Source organism: Prinia subflava, chromosome 2, assembly GCF_021018805.1.
Source record: "Prinia subflava isolate CZ2003 ecotype Zambia chromosome 2, Cam_Psub_1.2, whole genome shotgun sequence".
Classification (NCBI taxonomy): Eukaryota; Metazoa; Chordata; class Aves; order Passeriformes; family Cisticolidae; genus Prinia; species Prinia subflava.
In genome coordinates, this window is record NC_086248.1 from 107,264,502 (window position 1) to 107,280,423 (window position 15,922).

The window sequence follows — 15,922 nt, forward strand, 5'->3', positions numbered from 1 at the left end:
GCTGATCCGTGGATGGGAGGGCCAGTGCCACCCTCAGGCATGGCACCCACAGCTACTCGGTTTGTCACTCACTCTCCCTGCCAAGCGTGGCAGCAAGGCCAGGGCTGTGGGGAGTGACTCAGGCGCTTTCCCAGCCCAGTCAGAACTGAGCCACAGGCATTTGCAGTCGTGGCTCCTGTGGCAGGAATAGGAATGATACCTCTTTCTGCTAAATAAGCAGTGCAGGTAGTCCTTTTCCACACAGATTCTTTGCAGGCCATGTCCCACCCCAGTCTTCTGGCCAGAAGGGCTTAAAGATTTGTGAAAGCTCTTGGTGAGCAAAATAAGCCCCCCAAATACACACAGCCCTGCTGCCTCTCATTGCTGCTGAGTCACTGGAAAGCAAATTGGATGCTACGCCCCCTTGTCCACTTACAAGAATGATCTGCATGTTTGTACATGTGCTAGGTGAGGTGCACAGTGTGGTTTTGGGGTGCAGCTGACAGGGACACCATCCCAAAAGCACCTGGAGCTGGATGGCTGTGACAGCACAACACTATTGATCCACAAGATGGGATCTGCACGTTCGCACGGAGGATGAGCGGGAAGGACCAGTAAAACGTGTGTGGGTCGTGCTGACAGCCAGTCCCACGCTCCCAGTGCCTTTCCAGCTGGAACGGGGAATGAACACAACTCCCACCTGCAACACAACCACACCTTCTTAAGGGGGACCCTTTACATGGGCCCACACCTAAAAGAAAGAAAAAAATTTTAAAAAATAGTATTTAAAGAGCAGGTTCTGATGCCAAGGGTTTAGTGGTGATCAGCAGCACTTCCACCATGACCAAGAAGGGACAGACAGGCCTTGCCTCCAGCCTCAGTGAGAAGGCACAAGAAGAGCTGGCAGCATTCCTCCTGACCCTCTTGTGGAGCTCAGCTGACTCTTGACGCAGCATTCACCTTTGCTGGTCTCACTCCCAAGTCTACTGGGCTCTTCCCAACTCTGTGGGAGCCCTGCACTGTGCCCTGCAGAGACTACACCCCGTGCCATGGCACTGCTCTGCCTACCTGAGAAACAGCAGAACCCTCCCTTAAATCTCTGTTGTCATTAAAACAAAGCTCTTTCTCCAGCACGCAGCTTGTTTCTTGTCTGTGACGTGAGTGCACCCCTGGACTGGCACAGTCCCTAGAGCCTAGCAGCACAGTGCTCCCAGGGTGGTTTGTTTTACAGCACAACAAGAGCTGCTTACACAGGGCAGGGCTCCCACTCCTGTGCCCAGTTGGGTCCCTGCCCAGACTCACTGTGTTACAGCAGTAGGAGAGTGACAAATTTAAGAGCCTCAGAGTGCCAAGTGTATAGGGGGGATTATTTCAACTTCATGGTTTCCCAGTGCTATGCACACACTCCTTCAAGAAATGCCTTAAAACTGTCTGCTTCCAAATAACCTGTATACATCACTGGCCCCAAAGATGACACATGATGAAACGGCCTTACAAAACAAATCCTTACATTTCAGCCCAGCAGAGCATCCAAGTGCACAGTCAAGCCAAGACAAATAGAGCACTGCTTTTGCCTGAAAACGTACGTGGCTTGAAAATCCCCATTGTTGCTCTATCCCAGAAAATGATTCATCCTCCCCACGGGGCTTTGCCTTGCCTCCGCACATTTCGCAAGGCTCCTGGCTTTATAACAGCGTGGCGCACGTGGTGACTCCTGGCAGATTCCTGGGCTCGCTTGAGAGTGAGGAGGCAGCAGCTAATCCTCCTAACGATGATTTTCCTCTTGCAGCATTTCTTCCTGCTGGCCATAGACTTAGTGCTCGCCGCGACCCTTTCCTGCCTCTTTTATATCTTTGTGTGTGTTTCCATCGCGTGTCTGACCTGCTGCGTTATCATCTTCTCCTTTGGCACCGTGCAGAGGAATGTTGGTGTGAAAGGGAGAGCAATTGTAATTCTTGTGTCCAACAGTTCCATTGGGAGGATGTTTGCAAGGAACCTGGATAAAGCAGGTTTCGGGGTGTCTGCTGCACAGTGGTCTGCTCAAGAGGAAAGGACAGTGACAGAAGAGTGCTCACCGAACAAGGAGGTAGCCCAGCTCCACCTGACTGAAGATGAGTATGAGAAGACAGTGAAAACCTTCATAGAAAACCACTTATCCCTGAAAGGTAACTTTTGGGGCAAACTTGTGGATTGTGCCTACTGTAGAAATTAAAATGCTCTCGATTGTGAGATCATAGTTCAGAAAATGAGGAAGGCAGGAATGCTGTAGCAAATGGTAATAACACTCTACTGCATTGCATTTTGTTGTGCAAAACAAAAATTTTGCTTTTTCCAGGGGAAAGAGCCTGCTTTGGTGGCTGTGAAAGGCCCCAGCAGACCCCAGTCCCTGAAGGAAGGCAAGGTAGGCCAAGGAAGGAGGGGGAGAAGGTCCTATCAAGGCACAGAGGGCTGGACTTGCTCTGAGAAGAAAACACAGAAATGAACAAGGGGGAGAAAAGCCCAGACAATGACCTGAGGTGAAGGAACGTGTCTGATTTTTAACCTCCTCCGGATTAAAAAGGAACCCACCTGAGTTCCCTCTTTACTCCTTGGCTGCTGTGGGATTCATTAGTCAGGTCAGAGCTTTGTGTGGCAGGTTGGGGCAGTGTCTCTGAACCATGCTGCCATTGTTTCTGTGGGAATACAGGACCCTGCAGAGCTCATCTGGGACAGCACAGGGCAAGTGTCCTACTGAGAGGAGGGCTGTGTGCACCGCCAGGGAATCTCCCCGGTCCTTCCTAGGTGAAGGGTGCCAGTGGGAAGACTGGCTTATCCCCTGCTGAGTAACCCCTGGGATCCAGGAGTCTGTGTCCCACTTTACACCTCTTGGGACTGACGGAGAATTCACCCCCAGTCACAGGGCTGTGCCCTCACTGCCCTCAGGGCTACGGGGCTACAAGGGAAGAGGCCAACCCATCTCCTTCACTGTGAACCTCCCTAAGGGCCCTCTGAGCTGCAAAGCTCTCTCTGCTTCCCCCACACTGCCGTCTTTCTTCCCCAGCTTCCCCATCCATCTCCTCCTTGCTCTTCTCTCTGTGGTCCCTCCAAGGCTCCCTTTGGGGTCTCCCCAGGGCAGCCTCTCTGCTTGCTCATACCAAGCCGAGATCTCAGAGAGCACCCCTATCTCCCCAGGATAAGTACGCCCCTTGGTGCTGCTGCCCAGCACTGAAAGTTTCTCTGTGCTCCCAGGCCCTGCAGAGGAAGGACATTTTGGAACACAGAGCACGCACCACAAAGCCTCCCGCACTGCAGACGCTCTTCGGAGGAGCGGTAGGGAACCCTAGGCAGCACCTGCTGCTGGCTGCAGCCACTCAGGACACAGCTCTCTCACACTGCTCCTCTCCTCAGAAGCACCCAGCAGACCAGCAGTGCCTGGGCAACTCTGCATGGCCCAGGATGCGTCCTCCAATGCACTGCCTGCCTGCAGGCTCCAGAAATGGCTCCCTGCGCACCAGCAGTGGGTTTCACACTGCGTGCTCAGCTGCCTGCATGAGCATTTAGGCTCATTTACCCTAGGAAAATCACTCTGGTAAAACTTTCTTGTGTGGACAAGGCCTAAAAGCTCCCAAGCTGAGTATCAGCATAACCCTACTCTGGAAATGAACAACAGAGGCTTTCTTAACCAGTAAGGATCTGCGGGAGCTGGTGATTTCCGTGGGCCTGTGCTGTTCTAATTAAATAAGAGTCTGGCACAGTGATACCTGTCTTTTTATGTTCTTGACTAGTTTGGTCCCCATGCTAGTTAAAGGCTTTTGCAGGTGTCATGTTGTTTTGATAGGGTGATCTGTTGTAGGATCTGTGAGGTTTTACATTTAGAAACCCCTGCATAATATTCACATTGCGGATGTGGATGTTGAAATGTATTTCCCAAGTGCTGACCCAATTGCATGGCAGATCAAAGCAGTATGTTGGGAGGGGAAAAAAAAATAAAAGAAAAATAAAAGAAAAAATAAAAGAAAAAGAAAAGAAAAAATAAAAGAAAAATAAAAGAAAACATCACTGCTTTCTTGGGTTTCTTTGTTAACAGTTTAGAGAGCTGATACTAATTTTACAAAATTTACTGTGATATTTTTGGCATGGGTTAGGTGAACATGAACACTCATCACCAACTGACTGAAAATGAAAGAATTTAAACCAAATCAAAAGCCTACAGTGATGGGTCCTCACATGCAGTTTGGTCAGCAGGATCTGGACAAGGGCAGGAGAAGAGTTAGTGCCGTAGGGCAGAACCATTACACAGTCTTCTCCATTTAAAAACTTCTCTTATGCACTTTGTGTATGCAATTTTCAGTTTCTAAAGAAAGGAAACTTTGCTAATTTTTATGGGGTTTGGTCTTTTTTAATTACTTGTCCCCATAGGACATTTTTACCATTGTATCTTTGCTACTGTAAATAAAAAGATACTTGCTCTATGTAATCAAATCTTTTGAAATTCATCCTAAATGCCTTTCAAAGTAACACAGTGAAGACGGAATCCCCCAGTCATTGTTCCTTCTAGAATTAAAATACTCATGACAGCTAAAATAATGTGGTTTTTATTCTAGTACAGGCCCAGCAACCTAATTTTTCAGGAAGGCTAGCACCCATATTTTGCAGTGAGTGTACAAATTAATAAGATGCTACCAGACCTAAGGAGAATGTAACAAAGATACAGAGAAATGCAAGTCAGCCCCCTTCCAAATTCTTCCTTTGCTGTGTGATAGCTTAACTTGGTTCATAAAAAGCCTTTGGTTCTTCTGGCTTTTAGCCTTTGGTGCCTTTAGATCAGATATTCAAACTTTCTCTGTGACCAAGAGGTCAAAGAGACAGAGGCAAAGAGATGAGAGAAGGAGTTTTATTGCTCACCTCCGGCAGCTGAGCTTGTACTATCAGATATTGCAAGAGCTCTTGGCATCGTGTCCAAGTCCTTTGTGATCGAGCTGCTCGAGAACTGCTGCGCTGTGTTGCTCTTTGGGAGGTTGCCTGGAAATGATGGCAATTGCTTCACGATTTTCAGGACTGACTGCAGGGAGGGTGGGGTAGGGCAAGCAGGAAAAAATGTAGAGATGGGCAAGACCCAACAGACAGCAACCTGACCTGACTCGGAAAGAGTTCAGATAACCAGAGTGCTCATCTGGTTAACTGCTGGAGCCTCGGCGTGCACCTGCTCACACACAACAGTCATAGGGCTAAGCAAAACCAGCACTGACTGTTGCCAGAGGATCACACAATCGTTTGGGTTGGGAGGGGCCTTAAAGGCCATCTAGGTCCAGCCTCAATGCCACGGGGAGGGATGCCTTCCACTAGACCTGGTTCCTCAAAGCCCCATCCAGCCTGGCCCTGAACACTTGCAGGGATGAGGCATCCTCTGTAGTCCCTCAGGTTCCCGCAGGAGAGATGATCCTTGATGTGAGCGATGCCTCACCCTGGACAGTCTTCCTCTGCTCGTTCAGATCTCTGCTATGCTGAAGTTGCTTACAAGAGTTCTGTTGCTTTTCATTGGGTCAGGATTTCATTTCTTGTACCTGAATCTCAGATAAGACCCGACAACTGCTGGATTCTTTGGAACTTACCACCTTCCCTCTGTCCCTGTCTCTCAAACAGGAAGGACAATAACCTTTACACAAGCAGAGAAATAACTGATGCAAATTGATAATAATAATTCCTAAGTAATGTTAGGACACATGTCTCACCACCACACTTCGCCATGGCTTTTCAGAGCAGCAGCAAATGCCTGTTTCCAAGCCTTGTTCTGCAGGCTCCAAAGGGAAAGAGCTACCTATGCAGACAGCTAGGCCAGTGGGAGATACTGGACTATCATCCTTGGCCGTCTGTCCTCATCTCCACGTTGCCGTTGGCAAAGGGGCTCTCATGACCTCTCCCTAAGTTAGTGCAGGCAAGATCACCTTATCATTTGATCAGCTGAAATGGGTGTGTTAAGTGGTGTTAATCCAGCTCACGACTTTCTTCCTGCACTGTGGGACACTGCTGCAATCTCTGTGAGGGCAGTCACGTCAGCCTGGGCAGGTACAGCTAATCCTGGGCAAGGAAGGGTGTCCACAGCTGCAGTGGCTTGCTCAAGGCTGTGCACTGAGGCTGCCAGAGCTGCACAGAGCGCTGAGCTGCCGAGGCTTCCAGCAGCCCCATGGCTCCTTGGACAGTCTCCACCTCCTCCAAAGGTCAGGCTGCTTTGGCAGTTCTGCTGTGCAGCAGGTAGCAGTGGTAGATGCTTCCTCTTGCCTTGCATCTCTCCTTCAGCATTCCCAGACTTTACTTTGCCATACAGTTTAGTCCAGGAAGGCATCTTGGGACAGAGATCCAGAAAGGAAGACCCTACAGTGAACAGGGACAGAGACACTGGGACTGCTGCCTTCTGTGGTAGGCACACTGCAGAAACTCTTGCTTCCCAAGGATGCCAGTGTGGTTGGTCAGGTTATTTTGTTAGAAGGCAACCCTTACTCACTTTCCATGCTGTGCTTTCCTTAGGATAAAGGCAAGGGCACCCAGTCATTCCTACACTCAGAGCAGAGAGAAAGTTCAGCTTTCTTTGGGAACAGTCTAGCTCAGTGCATGGCAAGAGCAGTTGTTCCCACAGCTGCAGAGATGGATTGAACAGATGCAATAATCATTGACTGCAATAAACTACAAGGGAGTAGGAATGAACAAAGCAAACAAAATCATAGACTCATGCAATTTTAAAGAGTGCTACATTATTTAACTTCACTCAGCTACAACAACTGCAGGCCACCTTGGATAAATCAGCCCATTTTCCAAGCTGTAAATGACCGTGTTTGGACTTATGAGTGAAATGAATAATTTTTGCAGCTATGCTTTTGTGCCTTTAATGGGGGTTATCCAGAAGTTTTTGAAAAACTGGCTTGCAGTTATATTGCCTTCCTGTCTCTTGGGGATTTATCAAAACGAGAGAAGCATTTTGATACAGCAGCATCAAGGCTGTGAACCCAGAGAGAGAAAATAGATCTCATTCTGGAACTATAGGTTGGGAGGAGTTATTTATTTTAAGATGAAGGGGAGCTCCCCAGTCAAAGCTCCTTTTTAAAAATAGGAATCTATGCATCATCTAGAGTCAATGTGTCTTTTTTCCATGTGAAGCCCTGCATCCAGTACCTCTGGACATTTTATGGGAGGCCAATTTTCACTTCCTTGAAGTGGTTTTGTAATTCTCTTGTTTCGACAGACCACTTGTCCTCCAAGCACCGAGCACCCGGGACAGCCACACAGAACCTCCTGATTAAAGCGTTACACAATCCAGAAAGGCTGCAGCAACACTTCTCCTCCGTCCCCATTCCTCACTCATTGCAAGTGGGCAGAACCTCCATCCCAAAGCTTTGGTTTTCTGCCTGTTGGTGGCTGGAGGATCACTGCTTGCAAACCAAGCTCTGTAAGCAGTAATTAAAACTGCGTGTTGGTGTGCCCTACGTTAAAAAGAGGGTTATTCGCTTGGATGCATTCAGAACACGTCGCCGTGCTCACCACTAATGCCAGCCGTGAGTACAATATGGGAAGAGAAGGAGGTGAAAGAGCCATGTGCTGCCAATCTGTCTTTCTTCCAAATTGTCTGTTTACAGACAGGAACAGAAGTGGATCATTTCTCAAAAAGAAACCAAACAAAGCCCAGGCAGTTGGATACTTATGTTATACTGGCTCCTAAATTCTGCCAGAAGCCATTTTTAGCATCCTAAATCAGTACCCTCTTCACACTGCCCCCGCTTAGCTCACATGAATTTTAGTCCTAAACCATTTTAAGTTTATCTTAAAACAACCCCTAGACATGAGTTTCATTTCCAAGCTGCATCAATCCTTAAACCACACAAGACTGAAGAGTATTTTTAGAGATTGCCAAAAAGATATCTATGTTTATGATACATCACTTTAAACAGTGATCAACAACTTTTCATGCAACTTCAGTGGCAGGATTGGAGATGCAAAGTAAAATAAACCCAAAAGTATCTGAGAAGCTATTTTTTTTAATCACTTATGCATAATGCTAAACTAATCTCTGATTCTGGAAGTCATTGGAAATAATCCTAGGTGTAACATAACTTTTACACTAATTTAAAAATTTTTACATTAATTTAAAAATTTTTCTTTCCCAGAAAAGAGCTTAGTTAGCTTTGCATCAGTTTAGAGATGACGTCTTTCATTAACCAGAGCTGAGCAGCTTCTGACCAGAAAGTATTTTTGAAAAATACCAGGATTAAAGCCCAAAGGGTTCTACAGGCCTGTTTTTTCCAAATAATGCAGTTTGTCAAAGTGTGTGCACCGGGATGTTTTTACTCTACCCCTTACCTCAGTCCTTCAGAAAAGTTTTCCACAGGTCAGCTTTAACAGGGAAAGAGAATCAAGTGAGAGAAAATATTTCTGCAGCTCTGCTTTCCCATGTTACAGTGTTTGGAGACAGAAACCTGCTGAACAGTTCTAACACATATGCTTAGAGAATTAATTTGAATTATGTGGTAAAATTGAATATGCATAAAAATTGAACACTTCTGTGTATGATAATTAAATACTTCCCTCATACAAAGAAATTATCTTTGTGATTACACAATGTCTGAGTAGTTTAGTTATTTAAATCTACTCTTTTCATATTTCCTGTTTAACAAACTCTTTTCCCAATGCTTATGCTGCCAACCCCAAGGTAACACAGAAGGATTGTGTAGCATTTTCGGTAGGAAAAGGGGGGCAAAAGCAAACTCTTGTACAGAGTTCTCCTTGCAGCAGGACAGAGGACTTGGCCAGGTCTGTGGTCAGCTCAACCCCTGGAGCTTTGCTGGGGCACTGCACTGCTCCTCAGCTTTCCTGAGAGGTCCTGAGGGGAAATGTCTGGCAGGTACAGCCTGTGGCACTAAAGCTCTTAAAAATCCCAACACAGAACTGAATTTCACCCCTTGGTAGGCTGACTTAGTAATACTGACTTCAAAAAAATGCCATAAGTTTAGGCCAGGCAACCATCGCCACCAGAGGGTTAAAAATCAACCTGTTTTTCACATCTATTGAATTAAAAATGTATGTAGTGAAAAAATGTAGACCTGATGCTTCATTGCTATTAGTCAAATAATTTTTTCTGACTGTGTTGTCAAAAAAAAATGGAGTGCCTTCCTTCTGTTCTCAATTGCTTTTTCCTGGATTCTAGAACCACATTTATTCTTAAGTATTCTCTGCTCTGGTTTGGTCAAATAGCTTGAAATCTATGAGCTGTCTGATAAGAAATTACCCTGCCAGGCAGCATTCATTTCTAACCCCTGACTGGATGTGAGTAACTTTTTAAACCAACAGGCTGAGGCACAAGAAATAGTTATTTTCAATAATGAATAGTATTCATATTTCCCCCCATAAAAACACTTCTCACCAGAGAACCATTCCCAGTGGTTAATCCAGACATTTACACCTGTGTGTGTGTCTCTGGCACAACACCTGAGTGCTTCTCTAATTTGCTTTTCCCTCCAGATCTCAGTGCTGGTGTTTAAATTCCATTCTGCCTTGTTCTCGATGTAGAAACACAACAAACACCACAGAAGTCCATTTAAACCTTCGAGCAGAGCCAACATATAGTAGCCCAGAAAGTTTTTGGTTTTTCTAATCCTGTTCTGGATTTGGACTGCTTTTTTCCTGTAAGAGTCCAGGTGCCTGTCCTTCATTACAGCCTTGTTTTCACTCCCTCCCATTTTAAGTAGCCAGTATTAGATTAACAGAGAAGTCACCAATCTAAAGTTAAAATTGCTTTCAGGTTGCTTGCCTTCCTCTTCTTCCCTTTGGCCACATTTGTGGTTTCATATTAAATATACTAAAAATGCATTTTCTCTCTTTTGTTGCTCCCCATGACTTGCACAAAATCAGGAAAGCTTTTAGTCCTCATCAGAGATTTGAATTTCCATCCTGTTTTAAATTACGGAGGGCACATTTTCCAATGAATAAACACACTGATGGAAAATTCCCGAGCATTTCCCATAACCATACATACAACAGTAACTAATTTACCAGGTATCAAACTGCAAAGGGAGGGACCAGGTCCTTCTTATCCATCCATTCAAGAACAGCAGACTCCAGTGTTATTTATATAAGGTCCAGAAAATAAAAATACAGGCTGAAATATGAGAAGAAGTTACAACATAAAAAGGGAAAAAAAAAAGTCTATAATAGTACAACAGAAGCCAAGTCCCCGAATGTTTGGATGCTGGGAACAGAGGTGACAGGAAGAATGCTCCCGTCATCCGTTTGCTCTCTGCACCCCTCTCTTTAGACCTCTCCAGCAGATTTTTATTCATGCCACCAGCTTCAGGGCACAGATCATGTCTGTCTGCGTCAGTCATGTGGACACTGATGCAAAACAGGTCGATGCATTGACTCTGCAGCCCAGCCATGGCAGCAGGTAAAAGGAGACTTTCACTCTCAGCTCTGCTTTCTGAGAAGCAGAGAGGCAAAGTGCTGAGAAGGACAATTCTTGGCCAGAAAAAGTCACCTGGGGTTTTCTTGGGCCCTTGCTGGAACACTAGGGAGATATTTTCCTTCATATCTTATTCTGGCTCTGTCCCACGAGGGCCAGGCAGGCACTTTCCTCAAGCAGGGAGTCCCTGTCTCCTCCAGCAGCACCCAGCCTTTCCACTCTGCCATGGATGCAGTGTCTGGAGACAATCTGGAGCAGCCACAGGTTTTAGAGGAATATGGCTCCTAAGGTGACACTGCACTCTCATGGGTCAGAGCCCCTTGGCATCCTATTTTGAAGTTACATAAGCAAACAGATAAAAATCCCCTCCCAGGGATTATTCACTACAGCACAGACAGAAATGCCCCAGTTCTGAGTCATTTTTTCTACATTTTTTTCTTTTGTACCTGAATATGCCCCCATGTGATATTTGGATGTAATGGCTTGGCATTACGAAGGGAATAAATGCCTTAAAGAGAATGGGTCTCATTCAGTGATGGTTTCTAATAAGTGTAATTTGATTTTTCCTTGAGCATATTTCTTGGAAAATACTTCTCTTGCTTTGCATCTAAGAAAAGCAATTTGCTAACATTTGTCTGATCACAAAATTGATTTGACCTTCTGCAAATAATCTGACTTTCCAGCAGGTTGCTGAACTTTTTGAAGTGCATTAGGTTGTTCATAGAACACAGCTTGCTCTTGTTTATTCCGGATAGCCTCTTCATATAACTGATGGAAACACTTCCAAAGCTTTTGTAAAAATAACTTCAAGGGACTGACTGAAAAAAAAATTGAAATTCCAAGGGAATATGTACTAACACATTTTAGTGGACACCAGGAGGAATAACTACCTTTGAAGCAGCTCTGTTTCTAAAGCTGTGAGTCTTGCACACTATGCCCACCTCCTTCCCAGCGTGGATTGCTGCTATTGAGCTCATGACCCTCAGGTTTTTAATTAGAAGGACTTGCAAGTGGCAAGATTTCATCTGTACCTGTTATGTCTTTGGAGAAACATCACCAGGTAATGATCATTCAGGAATGATCTGGGCGAGTTAACTCAGCTCATACCCCGTTGATTTGGCAGGCATGTACGGGAAGATGAGGAAGCCGTCGATCCTGATATGGGATGAGGGGGCACCAGACACACACGGGTTACCTGAGAGAAAAGCCTCCTGCGGGGGGAAGAAGGCTGTCAAGGCTCCACGCAGGAACTGCTTATTGCAGACAGGTACAGCCGAGCATATTGTACTTCTCTGACAATGTCTAGGTGAGGGGAAAATGTCTTTATCATGTTGCAGCCAATACACTTTTTTTTTTTTCTTAACATTCTTTCCAAAATTCCAAAGCAAACCCCTTGTTTGTGGCCACTTCTCACTGGGGCTGGTCACAGACAGCTTAAAATGTGGGTTTAAAGGTTTTAGCTAATATTCTGGGAAAATGTTGCTCTCTCAGACTGGACCTTTAAACAAGACTGCCTGGGTAGGACAGAGCCAGCATGTGCAAAATCAGCTCTGCAAAGCTCCCACTGTCCCAGGGACTAGCCGAGTTCCCTGCTCCTGACACAGAAAATAAAAACCCATGGCCCCCATCGACAAAATGCAATTCAGTAACTGGCAGCACCAGGCCTTTATCAGGTGCCAGAGATTCTCCTCCTGATTTGCTCTTCCCATAGAAGAAACTGCTGCTTTAGCATCCGCTTGGAAGAGCTGTGTTGTCAGGGCTAGTTGTTTGTAGGAAGATTTCCTGATTGGAAATAACCCTCTAATTAAAGCATGGCTTTATCTATTTACATGTCATTCATTTGTAGTTACTTATACAATTATAAATTACAAACAATAATCTTTAGTTTTAGCTGTGTGTGGAATCTCCTCTCAGACTGCCACCACTGGAAGGTGTTCTCTGGACTTGTAAGAGCCTCCCCAACACAGGCAGGTTCTGGCCCTGGGGAAGAGATGACTCTGGCTGTGGTGTCCCAATGCACGTAGTGAAAGAGCAATAACAAAAAAAAAGAACTGTAAGAGCAGGCAGCTAAATATGCCTTCATGAAATACCAGGAAAAAGTAGGCATGTCCTCCTTTCCCAAGTGGTGAGTATTGGATGTGGAAGATGCCCCAGAAAGATGAGGTACACAACCAAGCAATCTCTCTCCCAACTGCAAGATTCTCCCCGCCATCCTCACTCCCCACCAGCCCTGCTCTGGATCGCAGGCAGCCAGCACCGGGAGGTGCAGCACTGCTGCTCACCCTGCTAAACCTCCTGCTGCTGCCTTCCGTGACTCAGGTCACGTTGGAGGGGCACTTTTGCACAGTGTGGAGGGAGCTCAGCTGGTGAGCAGCCCCTTCCCCACAGCCCTGGTGCAAAAAGCAGTGGTAGGAGTGGGGCAGGGAGCAGTACCTCCAGGGTGTTCACGCTGGGAATCCAAAGCCCATAGAGGCTGTGCTAAAAAAGCTTGCTTTTTTTTTTTTTTTTTTTTTTTTTTTTTTTTTTTTTTTTTTTTGACACAATTATGTTGTTTTTTGCTATTGAGTTAGTGGTTGAAACAGTGTCACTTTTCTGTTTGCAGCTCTCTGCATCTCAATACTCTTCCACCCACTGACCTGGGTCCTGAGTCTCGTGAAGAGAAGCTCACAGCTGCTTGCACCTCTGCTGAAGTCCAAAAACTGACAGGTGAGGCAGCACCCTCACAGCTCAGTTACCTGCCAGAGGTAACCAGCACCTCCTGCACCTCTTCTACCTCTGGGGACAGGGAAGGGGGACCCAGGTGGTGGGGAGAGGGCTGGAAAGGGCTGGGAGAACAGCCCAGGAGCAGCCTCCTGCAGCCTCCGACACCTCAAGGATGCTGCCTTTCTGCATCAGTGTAATGCCCTGAGGAGCCCAGCCTGAGGCACAGCAGTACATTCAAATCAGTAGCAAACAAGACCAGCCAGCTCAGTCTCCAACACCGAGGCAGAGCATTACCTGCTCTCCAGCATCTCACTGGGTTTTAAGATGCACAAGAGTTGCTCTTAAAGGGCAAAACCCAAAATTTCCTGGCTCTTGTTCATTGCTGCTCCATCTCTCCCCACTTCCTTTATTCTCACTGCTACAGATTCCAAAGGCCCTAGAATTCCATTTACTCCAGCTCAAGGCTGGAAGAGCAATAGAAATGGTGTTCCCCAACATCCCTGTTTGAAAGGAAGCACCCAGAGCACCCTGTGATTCTCTGGTCCAGGCTTTAGGACAAGAGAGAAAACAGAAAAAAAAATTAAAACCAAAAAATAAAAAGCCATACAGTTTGTGAGATGACCTGCCTGTGACCTCACTGGGCAGAATAATCTTTTCTTGCTGAAGAGGAGAGAGTCCCTGGCTCTCCCTCTAACACTACTGCAGGTGTGTGGTTCTCAGCAGCATCTTTAACATTTCTGAGTGTTGGATCAGGGCCATAGAGCAGGCTCTGGGTGCTGCATGGAACCCGGGGGTGGGTGCAGCCTGTTAGTCCCTGCCCTGTGTCACCAGTGGCCCCTGCAGCAGCTGGGCTGAGGCAGCACATGCAGCCAAAGCAGCATCAGGAATGAACTCAGGGAAATGAGCAAACAGCACTCAAGAGCTAAAACTCTCCTGCTGTCTTTCAGCCAGGAAGGAAACCCACGGAGCACTACACATTAGCACTGTCACATCACAGTGAAAAACAGGAGCATATCTGGGATCAGAAGTGACAAACTCCTGGCAGCAGGGGATTACGAGCAGTGACTTCAATTGCAAGACAACAAAAATCCTTGGATGAAGACAGAAAACACCTTCAGAACCATGACACAGGTCTGCAACTCCCTTGCAAGTCTAATCTGTAAGGAAGAGAACACCAAGACACTGAAATTTTGGGTTGTTCATTACAATGCTGTACTGTGCACACGGGGATATGCAGAGAGGAAAGAACATCTGAGGTGAAAGGAAATAAAGGAAGAACTCTGCTGGGAAGCAAAACGCTGGGGCTTGGTTTTCATTATCTAAAGCCACAACTCAAAACTGCCTGACTGATGATAAGAGATGTCACCCTCCCAGGGAGATGGATCCAGGGAGGAAAAGGAAAGCTTCCAAAACAGCTTCTGTAAGACATTAAACCAGCTTAATATCAAATCAGAGTGAAAACAAACATTTTAATTCTGTAACATCAAAGCACTGAGAGAGAACATGCTAAAGCAGAAAATTCCTGAATTAAAAGCTTGAGGTTTTAATCTTTACACATTTGGCAAATAACCAGTTACATGAATAATGCCAAACTCATATATTCTGCAGAACATCCCAGGAAACATTTCCTTTAGTCAGAACCCTGCTCTGAGCCAGTGTTGCCCACTCCCTCAGTGCAAAATCCTGTTCTGTGCACATAACCCTGTACAATTTCAGCTGATAACCATTATTTTCTCCTCCAAAATATGGCAGGGGACATGTGTGGGCTGCTGCACGGCTGCTGCTTCTCTCCCAAAGTGACCTTCAAGCAAAGGATGCTGCCTGCTTGTGTACATAGTATTCATGGGCTGAAATTAAAGACATGATGGGAGCAAAGCTCCTGAAGACCTCAGTGGAAGTTTTGCTGGCCTGAGGACTTGGGAATGGCCTACATTTGTTTATAAAGCTTTCCAGTCCATTGGGATACAGGGAACTACTGTGTGCAAGCGTAAAATTATGACTGTGAGGCAATACCACCATGAGATAAATTATAACATAACGGCACTTAAAAAGTATGTTTAACACAAATTAGTAATATCAAACTAACACCGAAGTTCTAGACTGCTGAAGCTGACTAAGGGATCTGAATGCCCCAGATGCTTTTAATTTGAGTGGGAGCGAGGGATTTGAATTCCCAAAATAGTGTTGAATGTTTCATCACTATCGTAGAACACAAAAAAAATGAAAGCAACTGGTTTTTCAAGCCTGCAAACCTGGCCAAAAGATTCTGGCAACATCTTTTTAGACACATCTTCCCAAGAATACAGCCATTAAAATTAGAGATTTAGAAAATCCTGAAAGTATTCCAAGTCATGATGAACGTTTTCAGAAAAAAAGGCAACAATTCCAATGTGTTTTGCAATAGACCCCTTTGATCCATTTAATAAAAAATGTAATTGGGCTATAAAATCTGCTAAAAGAAAAATAGCTTTAGCAGTAAATCCCATGTCCTGCAACTCAGAACAGAAACAACCGATCACCCAAGACCTGTTCTTTCACCTCAGTCTCAATTGCATTTTTGGGAGCCTTTTTAAGAAAGTGCAGAATTGGACTTCAAATAGAACAGATTTTCCTGGGCACTGTAAAATTATTTCCCAACAGACCCAAAATGCTCATGGTGACGAGAACCAGAGGGAAGCTGGTTACATGAACACATTCTCTTACCACCTTAAATTATGTTAATAACTAATGCACAAGCCACTGTTATTCCTTTATAGATGTCTGCATGCCTGTCAAAGGATACTAAGAGAGCATCCCCTTGGGTTAAACACTTTCCAG

The 15,922-nt window shown here is 45.6% G+C and overlaps 2 protein-coding genes across 6 annotated transcripts in view; one reads left to right on the forward strand and one right to left on the reverse strand.

The window, feature by feature from the left end:
- The window catches only part of PAK5 (p21 (RAC1) activated kinase 5), a 159,598-nt gene that overhangs the window by 110,192 nt on the left and 33,484 nt on the right, over positions 1-15,922 (reverse strand). Inside the window, exon 1 of one of the 2 annotated variants that reach the window (XM_063391483.1) lies at positions 4,864-4,983. The exons of the other annotated variant lie outside the window; for it this stretch is intronic. Within the exon in view, the coding sequence (XP_063247553.1) occupies positions 4,864-4,912 (49 nt within the window). The 5' untranslated portion in view covers positions 4,913-4,983. Of the gene's footprint in view, positions 1-4,863; positions 4,984-15,922 lie in introns of those variants that run through there. 2 annotated transcript variants of the gene reach the window in all.
- LOC134547483 (uncharacterized) lies at positions 1,563-14,401 on the forward strand. 4 transcript variants are annotated; one of them, XM_063391494.1, is made up of 4 exons: positions 1,563-2,144; positions 11,526-11,669; positions 13,005-13,146; positions 14,057-14,401. In XM_063391494.1, the coding sequence occupies exons 1-3, from the start codon at positions 1,751-1,753 to the stop codon at positions 13,103-13,105; spliced, it is 639 nt and encodes a 212-aa protein (XP_063247564.1). In that variant the 5' UTR covers positions 1,563-1,750; the 3' UTR covers positions 13,106-13,146; positions 14,057-14,401. The 4 variants fall into 4 exon arrangements, with proteins under 4 accessions (XP_063247564.1, XP_063247562.1, XP_063247563.1 ...); XM_063391492.1 differs by having other exon boundaries at positions 13,005-13,108; positions 14,053-14,401; XM_063391493.1 differs by having other exon boundaries at positions 13,005-13,108.

Bases quoted from the DNA above. Each gene is read 5' to 3' on its own strand.
- LOC134547483 (XM_063391494.1), top strand. From the start codon at position 1,751: ATGATTTTCCTCTTGCAGCATTTCTTCCTGCTGGCCATAGACTTAGTG. The intron at 2,145-11,525 runs GTAACTTTTGGG...TTGATTTGGCAG, and splicing joins AAACCACTTATCCCTGAAAG to GCATGTACGGGAAGATGAGG. The intron at 11,670-13,004 runs GTACAGCCGAGC...TTCTGTTTGCAG, and splicing joins GAACTGCTTATTGCAGACAG to CTCTCTGCATCTCAATACTC.